Below are 14,404 nucleotides of genomic sequence, written 5' to 3'. Positions count from 1 at the left end.
GTCCCAGCTACTTGGGAGGCAGAGGCAGGAGACTCGTTTGAGCTCAGGAGTTGGAGGTTGCTGTGAGCTGTGATAACACAGCACTCTACCCAGGGGGACAGCTTGAGGCTCTGTCTCAAAAATAAATAAATAAATAAATAAGTAAATGAAAATAAAACAGAGATCATAATGGTGCCTTTCTCAGAGTTAATGGGAAGAAAACTACATAATATATGCATAGAGCACATAGTAAGTGCTCAATATCTGTCACCTATTGTCATTTCAGATTTTGGGGATCAGAATCTGGGCTATCTTTTTAAATTATTCATTGTTTATTTATTTGCAGATCATTCAGTAAGTTGATAAACTTTTGATTTCTTGCATGTTTGAAAATGATTTTACTTTCCCCTACTTTATGCTGTTTTGCCTAAGTAAAGGATTTTAGGTTTAGAGAAGATATTGCTATTGAGAAGTCCAAAGGTAATCTAACTTCTGTGTTTTTATGGGTAAAACTTTTTATTTATTTATTTATTTTTTTTGAGACAGAGTCTCACTATGTCATCCTTGGTAGAGTGCTGTGGAGTCACAGCTCACAGCAGCCTCCAACTCTTGGGCTTAAGCGATTCTCTTGCCTCAGCCTCCTGAGTAGCTGGGACTACAAATGCCCGCCACAAGGCCCGGCTTTTTTTTTGTTGCAGTTGTCATTTTTTTACCTGGCCCTGGGCCAGGTTGGAACCCGCCAGCCTCAATGTATGTGGCTGGTGCCTTAAACACTGTTCTACAGACGCTGAGCCTCTGGGTAACACTTCTGTATGAAATCTCTTTACTCCTAGGCTTTGTCTAGGTTTGAATTTTTTTCATTAGTTACTCTTTTTTTTTTTCTGATACAAAGGCTACGTCACCCTCAGTAGAGTGCCCTAGTGTCACAGCTCACAGCAACCTCCAACTCTTGGGCTTAAGTGATTCTCTTGACTCAGCCTCCCAAGTAGCTGGGACTATAGGTGCCCGCCACAATGCCCAGCTATTTTTTGTTGCAGTTGTCATTGTGGTTTATCTGGCCTGGGCGGTTTCGAACCTGTCAGCTTCTGTGTATGTGGCTGGAGACGTAACCACTATGCTACAGGCGCCGAGTTGGCCCTTTTAATCTGAAGACCTATTTTTTTGTTCAAACCTGGACGTTTTGTTCTCTTTAATCCCTCAGCACCATTTTATCAGTTTCTGAAACTTTTGTCACTCAAATGTTGCAATGTCTAGATCCATTTTCCACATCCCGTATTTCCTTTATAATTTATTTTTAGACAGTGTCTTATTTTGTTGCCCTCAGTAGAGTGGTGTAGTGTCCCAGCTCACAGCAACCTCTAACTCTTGGGCTTAAGCGATTCTCTTGCCTCCGCCTCCGGAGTAGCTGGGATACAGGGGCCCGCCATAACGCTCAGCTATTTTTTTTTTTTTTTCATTTGGTTTTAGTTGTCACTGTTGATTTTTTAGCTAGCCCAGGCTGGGTTCGAACCTGGCGCTGTAACCACTGTGCTACGGGCGCCAAGCCATATTTCCTTTTTTTCGTTTGCAAACTCAAGTCTGCCCATTCTACAATAAACCAACCTACAAATTGTGTTATTTTCTATTTTTGGGGATTCCTTAATACTCTTGTCTCATTGATGGAACATCTTGTGCCCTTGGGTTTTTAATTTTTTTCATTATTTTTTAGGCAGAAGACAAGATGGATGTGTATACTGAGGGTCTCTTTTGTTGCCCTGGGTAGAGTGCGGTAGCTTAAGCGATTCTCTTGCCTCAGCCTCCCAAGTAGCTGGCGCCCACCACAACGTCCGGCAACTTTTGTTGTTGTAGTTGTCACTGTTGTTTGGCAGGCCTGGGCCGGATTGGAACCCACCAGCCCCAGTGTATGTGGCTGGCGCCCTAGCTGCTGAGCTACAAGTATTGATCCCCGGGTCTCTTTCTTGAGTCAGCTTTTTTTGGTTTGTCTTGTTTCTTTAATTAGAGTATGAACTTTAAGGTAAAAGTCTTCATAATGTGCTTCCCTATTCTTTAAACTGTTTTCTGGTTTTCAAGGACTTTGTAAATCTGGCTCCACCAAACCAACAAATACATCCTCCTCTTTAGTCCTCTTAGCCACACTCATTTCATTTCTTCTGGGAACTTAAGTTGCGTTTAGCTTCGCAGTAATTCCTTGTAATTCTCTCCAAATAAACCTAGGCCCCACTGGATGGGAATCGCTGCTGATCAGACTTGGGTATCCCTTTTGCCCGGTTAAATAGCCCCCCACAGGTGACTCTGAGTCACACTTTGGGGAAGAACCACGCGGTGCTGCCCGGGACGACTCCACCCCCAGCGCGGGAAGTGAGGGGAGAGGTCCACCGGCCGCAGTGACACGTCCGTCTTCAAACGGCTTTAGTGGAGGTAGGCGCGGGTGATCCCAGAAGGCGGCCCGCGCCTTGTAGGAGCCAGACCCATTGGTCCCGCGGCTAGAAGGGGCCTCAGACCTCACCTGCGAGCCCCGCACTAGTCCGGCCTAACCGTCCCACCAGCCACGTGCTCTCGGGGCGGGAAGGCGGCGCCCCGGACGCGCCAGCGGCACTTCGGGCCCCGGTGCGCAGGCGCGTGGGACCTGCGCGGCTGCACTTGCCCGCGGCTCGCCGGAGGGCGCGTCTGACTCTCCTCAGGCGGCAACGGCAGTGCCGGCGTGTGGGCGATACCCCACAGGAGCGGCGAGGCGGCGCCGGGCGGAAGAGGGGTCCACTACTTGCTGCCCTCCTGCCTTTTCACGTTGGGTTACGGCCGGCCGCGGGGACAGGGCAAGGGCAGCACCCCGCGCCCGCTGGGGCCTCGAGAGACGTTGGAAGCGAGGAAGGGGAGCCCCATCCGGACGAAGTGAGGAGAGAGCGGGCCGAGGCCTTTGGGTGACTGCGGGTAAGAGCGAGCGCGGAGCCTTCCCGTCGGGCTGGGCGAGAGAGGCGCTGAGGGAGCGACTTTCCGTGGGGCCTCTCCTTGGTTGGGTGTGGGCCGTAGCGCCTTCGCCTGGTTTCTAATTCGGGTTCCAGAAAAAGCGACGACAGTCTGTCTTACTGTGTTCGCCCCACACGCTGGCCGGCGGCAGTGATTTCTGAGACACGTGTAGGATAATCGACGCAGGTTAAGGTTTAGGGCTTGGGATGCCCCCCCCCCCGCCATGTGCACCATGTAAGAGGACATGGCACTCCCCGTGGGTGCGGGACACAGCTGCGACAGGGACTTCAGCTAACAAATGCAAACACTGTAACCTAATCGTTTGTACCTTCATGGTAATCTGAAATTTTAAAAGGATTTAGGGGTTTGAATTGTGTGCGGGGCACCCTCACAGTATTCCTTCTGTCTTACCACCTTTAAAACTTTAATCTCAGTTGTTCACGTTCCACTATAGGTCGTTTAAAAAAATCCCCCCCCTCCTCGAGCGGCGCCTGTGGCTCAACGAGTAGGGCACCGGCCCCATATACCAGAGGTGGCGTGTTCGAGCCTGGCCCTGGACAAAACTAAAAAAAAAAAAAAATCCCCCCCCCCCCACGGGCTTGCCTGCTGTTACCTCAGGAGCAATGTTCCTGTCTTAAATCCTGTAGGGTGCGATGTCTGAACAAGAGCGCATACAGGAATGCCTGAGGAAAGAAATAAGGTCGCTTCTCATTTCCACCAAAGATGGTTTGACCCCACAGCAGTTGGAAAAGGAATATCTTTTGATGGTTGGCAGCCATCTACCACTGCGAGTCCTTGGATATCGGTCCACTATGGAGCTGGTGTTGGACATGCCTGATGTTGTTAGTGTCTGCCCCTGCGGGGACGGTACTGTAATATTGAAAGGTAAGTTTAAGAGTTTTGAAGGGCTGTAAACTTTGTAATAAAATGATCACTTAGTAAAGAATGGTTCTAGTTCTGCAGAATCCCAGGGGGAGGATTTTTAATTTGGTATGGGAGGAAACCTTTGAGATTGTGGACAAAGAGCCTTAGCAACATTAAGAAACCATTGCCCAGACAAATGTGCGTTCACAAAACTACATTTTGTGTGTAATTTCAGATTACTGTACCTATTGTTCTGGAGAAACAGAACAGTGGGATTAATTAATTAACAGAAAATGTTTTAAATTCCATGAACCCACCCAAAGAGTTGCATATCATTCAGAAGTTATTTAGTGGTAACGGTGTTATGTGGGTTCTCAGTTCATCAGCAGATAGTGGAGCTAGTCAGCTGTTGCCCAAAATGCAGGAAATGGAGGAACCAGGGGCGTTTATCGGAAGTTAACTTTCTGTATAAGCAGATACAAAGGATAAAGAAGGGAATGAGTTTTTCATATGTGATTTTTTTTTTCCCCACATCTTAGCCATTCCGGATGAATCCACCAAAGGAATAGCAAGTTTAGTTGCAAAACAGAGGAGCAGCCATAAGGTTCGAAACTCCATGCAGAAGGGACGGGCCAGTGTGTGTTCTGGGCCAACCTCTCGTCGGAGAGTACCTTACCGAGGAAGGGTTCCCCCTATTCTTCCTGCTGTTGTGAAGAGTGAATTGAAGGACCTGTTAGCGTTATCTCCTGTTCTCCTTTCTGATTTTGAAAGAGCATTTTCCAGGCGATTTGGGCGATCATTCCAATATATGCAATATGGATTCCTCTCTATGTTTGAAGTGCTGAATGCAGCTTCTGATGTCATTTCTGTAGAGCAGACCAGAGCAGGTTCTTTGTTGACCCTAAAGAAGAGTGTAGTAGAGGACAAGCAGAGAGGATGGTCAGCAGGTAAGCATGTTAGTAATAATAATTGTACTGTGTATCCACCTATTGTTGGAGCAGTCTGGAACATATAGCGGTGTGTATTGGCTAAGCTCTGTGACTTTGTTAAAATAGAAACCTGACTCTGACTTATGTACTGCCTGAGAAGGCAAGTTACTTAATCCAGGCCTTAGTTTCCTTAATCCCTAAAATAGAAATAATACTTGCCTCTTGGGGTTGTGCTGACCTTAGGAGATGAAGTCTATATTAGCTTAATATAAAAAAACTGAGTGTTCTTTCCTTAATTTTTGCTTCTAAGTTGAAGGCCATGAATGCACAGTAAACTTTATATATGACCACCAGAAAATAGGCTAGAAATTGCTAGTGACAATTTTTCTTTCTTCTGTTATTCACAAAAGGTAAAATTTTTACCCAGCCATTTAGAATGAAACAAGGGTCATACTCCACAGGCTCCCCGGTAGCAAAGGCACGATTTTCACAACCTACTTCAAACATGGAACCACCAAAGCAAATACTGAACATGGAAAAGACTTCCAAGTTAAATGGAAGTGGAGTAGTGGAGACTTCCAGACTGAATCACACTGAAAAATTAAGCCAGGTAAGATATTTGAGTTTAGGGATGGAAATATACCTAAAATATTTTAAGTTCTGTGGTGGTATATCACTTAGACTTGATGGAAAAGCTGATCTTCTAAAAATTGAAGTCATTATTTCATTTTTGTCTAAGCATTTCCTACAGTTCTGTGAATTAGTAAGAAGAGGTGGGAAAGAGAGAAGCGTACAGTTATATCAACTCTGTGGTTTCTAGCTATCTTCAGATGACTCCCAAATATGTATCTCTAGTTCCAGCTAATCACCAAAGTTAAAGAAGCATATTTACAACTTACCTCATGAATATCTTCACTTGAATGGCTGACCTTTTGGGTTGTTTCCTTTATTAGTAAAGGCTCACACAGGATTTTGAGCATCACAATCCTGGTATTTTTCTGTAACTATAATGCTGAAGTACTTTGACTAAGAACTAATAAAATATAACCAATAAAACGGCCTGTTAAAATTCCCGTTTAACTTAAATAGAGCTCAGAATGAGCACGTGAAAATTAAGTTCAAGATATACAAGTGTCTTATTTCTATAACTTAAAATTTCCATATACATTTAATTTGATATTAATGTTTCAGTAACATACATACTTTACATATAGTAAAATTTACCCATTTTAAATGTACATTTGAGTTTTGACTAATAACTAGTCATGTAATCACCATCAAAAAAATACAGAACATTTCTGTTATCCCTACAAAAGTTCTTCATGCCACTTTATTTTTTTTTTTTTATTTTTTTATTTTTTTGAGACAGAGCCTCAAGCTGTCCCCCTGGGTAGAGTGCTGTGGCATCACAGCTCACAGCAGCCTCCAACTCCTGGGCTCAAGCGAGTCTCCTGCCTCAGCCTCCCAAGTAGCTGGGACCACAGGCACCCACCACAACTCCCGACTATTTTTTGGTTGCAGCCGTCATTGTTGTTTGGCGGCCCGGGCTGGATTCGAACCTGCCACCTGTGGCTGGCACCTTAGCCACTTGAGCCACAGGCGCCAAGCCTAAAACCTATTTTTAAGAGATGTTTTGGGATCACAGGAAAATTTAGCAAAAAATGGGTAACCTCCCCCACTGTTGACCACAGTGGTACAGTAGTTGCAAATGATTAACCTACATTAACACATCATTATCACCCAAAGTCCATAGTTTAACTCATTTCATTTTAGCACTGATTAACATTCCATTGTCTGGAGGTATCACAGTTTATCCATTCACCAAAGGATATCTTCAATGCTTGCAAGTTTTGGTAGTTATGAGAAAAACTGCGTATGCATAAACATCTGTGGTAGATTTTCATGTGGACATAGTTTTTAAATCACAAGTACCAACGAGCACAGTTGCTGAATTGTATGATAAGAATATGTTTACTTTTGTAAGAAACTCCCAAACTCTGTTCCAAAGCAGTGGTACCATTTTGCAGCCTCACTAGTGATGAATGAGTCTTTCTGTTGGTTCACGTTGCTTGTTAACATTTGGTATTGGCAGCATTTTGGATTTAAGTAGTAGTATCTTCTTGACAATTTTAATTTGTAATTCCCTAATGGCATATGATAGCATTTTCTATGAATGTCTTTTCTATGTTTACTTGCCATGAGTACAGCTTCTTTGGGGAGGTGCTTGTTCAGGTCATTTGTTCATTTTTAAATTGGATTATTTTCTTATTATTGAGTTTTATGAATTCTTTGTATATTTGGGTCAAGTCCATTACCTGATGCGTCTTTCACAGATATTTTCTATAAGTCTGTGCCTTCTCTTTGACATTGTCTTTCATACAGGAGTAATTAATCTTAGTGAAATCTACTTTATTTCTATATCTATAGCAATTATTGCTTTCATAGGTAATGCCTTTCCTGATGTATCTAAAAAGTCATCACCATATCTAAGGTCATCTAGGTGTTCTATGTTGTTTTTAGTTCTAAGTGTTTTATAGCTGTAAATTTTACATGTAGGTCTATGATGCATTTTGAATTAGTGATTGTGGTTTTTTTCTTGCAAGTGGATATCCAGTTGTTCCAAAATCATTTGTTGAAAAAAGAGTATCTTTGATTCATTGTTTGTCTTTTGTTCCTTTATCAAAGTTCAACTATTTATGTGAGTATAAAGCTGAGCTCTCTAGTCTATTCCTCTGATCTCATTTGTCTATTCTTCCCTGAGAACCACACTATCTTGGTTACTTTAGCTTTTTAGTCTTGAAGTTGAGTAGAGTCAGTCCTTTGACTTTGTTCTTCAATATTGTGTTGGATATTCTGGGTCTCTTGCCTCTCGATATAAACCTTAAAATCTGTTTGTTGATAACTACAAAATAACTTCCTGGGATTTTGATTGGGATTCAATTGAATCTGTACATTTATGTTAGGAAAAACTGATATCTTGACAATATTGAGTCTTATTGAGGCTCTTGACAATATTGAGCCTTATCCATGAACATGGACTATTTATCCATTTATTTCTGCTTTGTGTTCTTTCATCAGAATTTTGTGGTTTCCTTTATATAGATTTTGTACTTTGTTAGATTAATGCCTAAGTATTTTATTTTGCAGAGTATTCATGTAAATCATATTAGGTTTTTAATTTCAAATTATATATGTTTATTACCAGTGTATAATAAAGTGACTACTGTATTTTAACCTTGTATCTTGCAGCCTTGCCTTAATTGCTTATTGGTTCTGGGAGGTTTTTGTATTCTTCTCAATTTTCTACATAGATGATTATATTACCTGTGAATAAAGACAGTTTTGTTTCTTCCTTCCAAATATGTGTATATTTTATTTCTTTTTGTTTTCTTATTGCATTGGCTAGGACTTCAGCTAGATATGGAGAAGCAGTAATGAGAGGGATCATTCTTGCCTTGTTCCTAATTAAGTATTTTTTTCAGGATTTAAATTTATCTTTCATTTATTAGCCATACAATTTGTTTTATATTTTTAGGGGATGCTTTAGGGTTTTCAGTGCATATTTCTAATTTGCTGCAGTTGACCATCATATAATATTATACCATTTTGTAAATAGTGTAAGAACCTTAGGACAATAAATTTAAATTTTCTCTCTCCCATCTTTGTGTGATATGTTTTAATTCTCATGTTATATGTCTGTTAATACATTTTTTACTTCAAAAGTATTTTTACTTAAATAAAAACATTTATTTTAATAATATTTATTGAAAAAAGTCAATTTTTTATTAAAAGACAGTATCTCACTCCATAACTCAGGCTGAAATGCAGTGGCATGATCATACCCCACTGCAGCCTCAAACTCCTGGGCTCAAGGGATCCTTCCACCTCAGCCTCCCAAGTAGACTACAAGCTTGCTAGGACTACAAGCATGCACCACCATACCTGGATAATTTTTCTTTTAAGAGATGGGTTCTCATCTTGCTGTAGTGCCTAAGCTGGTCTTAAACTCCTTGCTTCAACCAGTTCTCCTGCCTTGACCTCCCAAAGTGCTAGAATACAGGCATGAACCACTGAGCATGACAAAAAGTCAGTTTTTAAAAGATTAAAAATGAAAAAGATAAAACATACTTGCCCATATTTATTATTTTTGATGCTCTTAAATTCTCTGTGTCCAGATTTACCTCTAGTATATTTTTCTTTCTACCTGAAAAATTTTAACATATCTTCTAGGTTAAATCTATTGGTAATGAATATTCTCAATTTATATTTTTCTGAAAGACTTTGTTTTAATTTTTGAAATATGATTTTGCTGAGTATAGAATTCTAGTTTGATAATTCTCCCTCCCTTTTAGCACTTCAGAGATATTATTCCATTGTTTTCTTATCTGCATAGTTTCTGACAAGTATGTAATAATTTTGGGTATAATGTGTTTTCTGTCTGATGCTTATAAGATTTGTGAATTTATGATTGGTTTTCTGCAGTTTGATTCTAGTGTCCCTTGGTATAGATTTATTTCTTTTTCCTGCTTGGGATTCATTAAGTTCTTTATATTATTGAGCTACTTATATATGTGTTTATAATTTTCATGAAATCTGGAAAATTTTTCTTTAAAGACTCTTTTCCTCTTCTAGGGTTACAGTTATTTAAAGCTGCTTGTTATTTTTCTTTTCGTTTTTTTTTTTTTTTTTTGGCTGAATTCAGGGAACTTTATTGATGTTACATGACAAGGTGAGGCTCCCTAGGCCCCTCCGTTCTTTAGGGGGTCTGGTGTGAAAACTGTGTTGAGGGGAGATTCTCAGTGAGGTGGGGGACTGAGTAGGCAGGGGCACCCCAGCAGCTAAGGGCCTTTCTTTTTCTCTCATGCTCTGGCTGGGGCTGGTGGTCTGGGGGTTTTTACTCCTTGGAGGCCATGTGGGCCATAAGATCTACTACCCTGTTGCTATAGCCAAATTCATTTTTTTTTTTTTTTTGAGACAGAGCCTCAAGCTGTCCCCCTGGGCAGAGTGCCGTGGCATTACAGCTCACAGCAACCTCCAACTCCTGGGCTCAAGCGAGTCTCCTGCCTCCACCTCCCAAGTAGCTGGGACTACAGGCGCCCGCCACAACGCCCGGCTATTTTTTGGTTGCAGCCGTCATTGTTGTTTGGCGGGTCCGGGCTGGGGATTCGAACCCGCCACCTTAGGTGTACGTGGCTGGCGCCTTAGCCAGTTGAGCTATAGGCGCCGAGCCTATAGCCAAATTCATTATCACACCAGGCAGTGAGTTTGACAAAGTGGTCATTGAGGGCAATGCCAGCCCCAGCATCAAAGGTGGAAGAAAGGGAGCTATTAAAGTCAGAGGAGATGACTGGGTGCTCAGGGTAACCCAGGATGCCCTTGAGGGGGCCCTCTGATGCCTGCTTTACCACCTTCTTGATATCATCGTATTTGGCAGCCTTCTCCAGATGGCAGATGAGATCCATGACTGACACGTTGGCAGTGGGGACATGGAAGGCCATGCCAGTGAGCTTCCCATTCAACCTAGGGATGACCTTCCCCACAGCCTTGGCTGCACCAATTGAGGCAGGGATGATGTTCTAGAGAGCCCCGCGACTATCATGCCACAGCTTCCCAGAGGGGCCATCCACAGTCTTCTGGGTGGCAGTGATGGCATGGACTGTGGCCATGAGTCCCTCCACAATGCTAAAGTTGTCACAGATGACCTTAGCCAAGGGGGATAAGCAGTTGGTGGTCAGGAGGCATTGCTGACAATGCTGAGGCCGTTTTCATACTTCTCATGGTTCATACCCATCACAAACATGGGGGCATCAGCAGAAGGGACAGAGATGATGACCCTTTTGGCACCCCCCTGTAGGTGAGCCCCAGCCTTCTCCGTGGTGGTGAAGATGCCAGTGGACTCCACAATATACTTAGCACCTGCCTCACCCCATTTGATTTTGGTGGGATCTCGCTCCTGGAAGATGGTTATGAGATTTCCATTGATGACAGACTTCTCGTTCTCAGCCTTGACTATGCCATGGAATTTGCCATGGGTGGAATTATACTGGAACATGTAGACCATGTAGTTGAGGTCAATGAAGAGGTCATTGATGGCGACAATATTCACTTTGCCAGAGTTAAAAGCAGCCCTGGTGACCAGGCACCCAATACAACCAAAGCTGTTTATTCCGACCTTCACTTCCACCATGGTGCCTCAGGGTTGCAGCTGGCGCTGTACTAGAAGCAGCGGCTGTCTGACCAATGGGAGGATCAGAGAGCCTTTTTGTTATTTTCTTGTATGTCACCCAGACTCTTTTCCTTTTTGTAATTCTCTTTTTCTTCCACTATATGTATTTAATTTTGGATAGTTTCAGTTGCTGTCTTCAAATTAATTGATCTTTCCTGTAGCATCTAACCTCCCAATACCATCCAGATTATTTTTCATTCTGGACATTGCATTTTTAATCTCTAGATTTTCCATTTGTGTTTCTGTTTGTTTGTTGCAACCCACAGTGTCTTGGTAACTCTGGGTCTTTTTTATATCCTCCATTTCTCTCTTCATTATATTTATGCTTTCCTTATACATTCATGTAAGCATATTTATAAGATTGATAGTAACTATTCTAATGAGCTTATCTAACTTTATCATCTTTGTTATTTTGGGTTTTTTTCCTATTCATATCTTTTTTCCTCCTTAATGTGATCATATTCATTTACCTCTTTGCATAGCTAGTAGCTTTTGATTGGATGTTAGAGATTGTGAATTTTTTATTGTTGGGTTTTACAGAGTAAAGTTACTTGGACTCAATTTGATCATTTTGAATTTTTCTTCTAAGCTTTATTAACTTGAGTACTATTGACTGAATCATATTCTCCACAAGTTTATATGTTTAAGTCCCAACCTCCAATATGTAATTAGGAGATGGAGTCTTTGAAAAGTAGGGATGGATGAAGTCGTGGAGGTGGGGTCCTCATGATGGGTTGAGTAGCCTTATAAAAAGAGACACTAGGGAACTAGCTTTCTCTCCATGTGGACACATCAGAAAAGGACATGTGAGCATGTGACAAGAAGGTGGCTACCCATAAGTCAGGAAGAGAACTCTCACTGGGAAGCACATTGGGTAGTACAGGCTGAATAGCCCTTATACAAATTGCTCAAGGCTGGCAGTGTTTCAGATTTCAGACTTTTTAGAATTTCAGTATATTTGCACATACATATGATGCTGTGGAGATGGGAAAGGTTCAAATAACCTTTTCCTTATATTGCATATATACCTTATAAGCATAGATTAAAGGTAATTTTATACAATAATTTTGTACATGAAACAAAGTTGATTCTTGACAACAAGTGATCACATGAAGTTAGGTATGGAATTTTCCATTTGTGGTATCACGTTGAGACTCTGTTTCAGATTTTGGCGCAATTAAGAGATTGTATTTTTAGGTTTGGGGCACTTAGCCTATACCTTGATCTTGTACTTTTCAGCATCCAGAACTGTGAGAAAACACATTTCTGTTGTTTTAAGGTACCTAGTCTATGGTATTTTGTTATGGCAGTCTGAGCAGACCAAGACTGTGGGTCCAGAATAGCCTTCCATGGAGGGCTGATTGGGCCCCACTGGGGCAGAACCTTTCTGAAGATTTGACCTGATGTGTTTATGAAGTGCTCCTGTTCTGTCTGGTGGTTGCATTATTCCCAGCCCAGTGTAAGCTCTGGAGATTATGTGGCCTATTGCTTCTTGTCTGTTTCTCTACTTTAAAGGTCTTCTCATTTCCACAGATGAGTATTCATCAGAAACTTAAGAGGGCTCTTCACATCTCCAGAGCTGTTTATCTCTGTACCACTCCTCTTTTTGCATACTTAGTCCTGTACATTTTAGTATCTTTGTTCTTTCCAGACTCTGGTCTGTCTCCTTGATTCATCTAGACCATCGACTTCTGTTTCTTTTACTTCTTTCTGAAAACTTTACAGGCTGTAAGATGGGGCAGTTCAAGGCTTATCTGTCACCTTGGTGCTACCTGTTATTTGGCATCTGTAAACCATTGTCTACACGGTTTCCCAATCTTCTAGTTTATGACAAGAGGGTAGAAGTCATAACTTTGTTTTATATAGTAAAGGCAATTCTTTATACAGAAAACTCAAGTCTAAAAAAATTATTTCTAGTTCTACCAAAATACAGTATTCACTTCTGTTCATTTCATAGTAATTTTTCTATTGCCAGAGAGACCTGAAACCAGCCTGCTACCAACCAGCTATCTTCCTTTGTAGGTAAGCTGACTGACTGATGCTGGTCAAATCCTCCTTTTTTGTTTGAAATGAAGATTATCATGAACTATTTGGTTCTTTTTCATTAGTTTCAAGAAAATCATTTTTTAAAACAGATGGCTTTTATCCAGGTGACTCTGGAAAGTATCAATGTATATTTCAACTTATAGCATGTTATTGTCTTTTTTTACCATACTTTCTGATTATATGACATTTAGGAGTCTGTGGTCATTAGCTCAGTGTTAATTCTTAAAAAATAGTTAAGTATAAAAATATTTCTCTTATCGGGCAGCACTTGTGGCTCAAAAGAGTAGGGTGCTGGCCCCATATACCAGAAATGGCGGGTTCAAACCCAGCCCTGGCCAAAAACTGCAAAAAAAAAAAAATTTCTCTTGTTAGAAAGCTAAACATAGAATCTAATTGTTTCATATCCATTTTTGGCTACTGATTAAAGTTGAATTTTTTTAAAGTTTACTAGGCATTTTTACTTAATATATATCTTAATATAAAATGTATATTAATACATCTTTTAATATATATGTATATACTCTTCTCTTGAGATATGTTAATCCTGGTGAATTGAAGAAACTTTGTTTAGTTAACTTTTACTTAATTTTCAAGGAATTTTTGCTGTCATATGCTAGAAACATATTTTTCTAAGTTCTTTTCTTTTTTTCTTTTTTTGACATAGAAGCACACAAGTTAGCACAATCATATCTATTAAGCTTTGTCTTTTACTTCTGCCCTGAATCTCCTACTCCAAAGCCTTTTCTGCTTCAGGGTTTAAAATAGGTTTCTCTATTATTTTATGGTTTAAAAGAAAACATAATTTTAGTAGCTGGATTATAATTTTTGGGTATGTGTTTTCTGTGCTAGTTCTACACAGTTTTAATTTTGGTTACTTTTAAGTTCACCTTTATGTTTGTTAAGGCAAGTCTCCCCTTGACTAGTCTCTTTTCAGATTTTTCTTTTATTTTTTTCCAAAAAGTTGAAACTTATTTTTGTAAGTTCTAAAATTTCAATAAGATTTCTTGGAATTAAGTTTAAAGATTTTTGAGGAGACTTCACAAATGACATTGAATGTATCCATTCAGTAACATGTCACAGTGCTCTACTCTAGTATTTATCTTTTTTTTTTTTTTTTGCAGTTTTTGCCTGGGGCTGGGTTTGAACCTGCCACCTCTAGTATATGGGGTCAGCACCCTACTCCTTTGAGCCACAGGCACAGGCCTCTGGTATTAATCTTATCCCCTTCACTGCATATGTGCAGTTTTTTCTTCATTAGAGTTTGGCATGTTTTTTGCCAATAAATTCTTAGGTGTTGTATGTATTATTCTTGCTGTTGCAAATGGAATTCTAATTGCTCATGGCTTGTGATTCTAGTGAGTGAAGCTTATGAGGAAAAAAATTGATTTTTTTTTTT

General features: G+C 40.7%; 1 protein-coding gene and 1 pseudogene across 3 annotated transcripts in view; one reads left to right on the top strand and one right to left on the bottom strand.

Moving 5' to 3' along the window:
- The first annotated feature begins 3,596 nt into the window (after positions 1–3,596).
- TDRD5 (tudor domain containing 5) overlaps positions 3,597–14,404 on the top strand; it is an 81,074-nt gene continuing 70,266 nt past the window's right edge. For 2 of the 3 annotated variants that reach the window (XM_003785672.2, XM_003785673.2), the window contains exons 1-3: positions 3,597–3,828; positions 4,347–4,754; positions 5,147–5,346. In XM_003785672.2, the coding sequence (XP_003785720.1) occupies positions 3,597–3,828; positions 4,347–4,754; positions 5,147–5,346 (840 nt within the window). Of the gene's footprint in view, positions 3,829–4,346; positions 4,767–5,146; positions 5,347–14,404 lie in introns of all 3 variants that reach the window. The other variant, XM_012802613.1, reaches the window with a different exon arrangement.
- On the bottom strand, positions 9,631–10,923 carry LOC100965371 (annotated as a pseudogene).

This window comes from Otolemur garnettii, unplaced genomic scaffold (assembly GCF_000181295.1).
Source record: "Otolemur garnettii isolate 467f Iridium unplaced genomic scaffold, OtoGar3 scaffold00016, whole genome shotgun sequence".
In the NCBI taxonomy this organism is placed as follows: Eukaryota; Metazoa; Chordata; class Mammalia; order Primates; family Galagidae; genus Otolemur; species Otolemur garnettii.
Note: the sequence above shows the minus strand (reverse complement) of the source record. Positions and strands in the feature narration are given on the sequence as shown.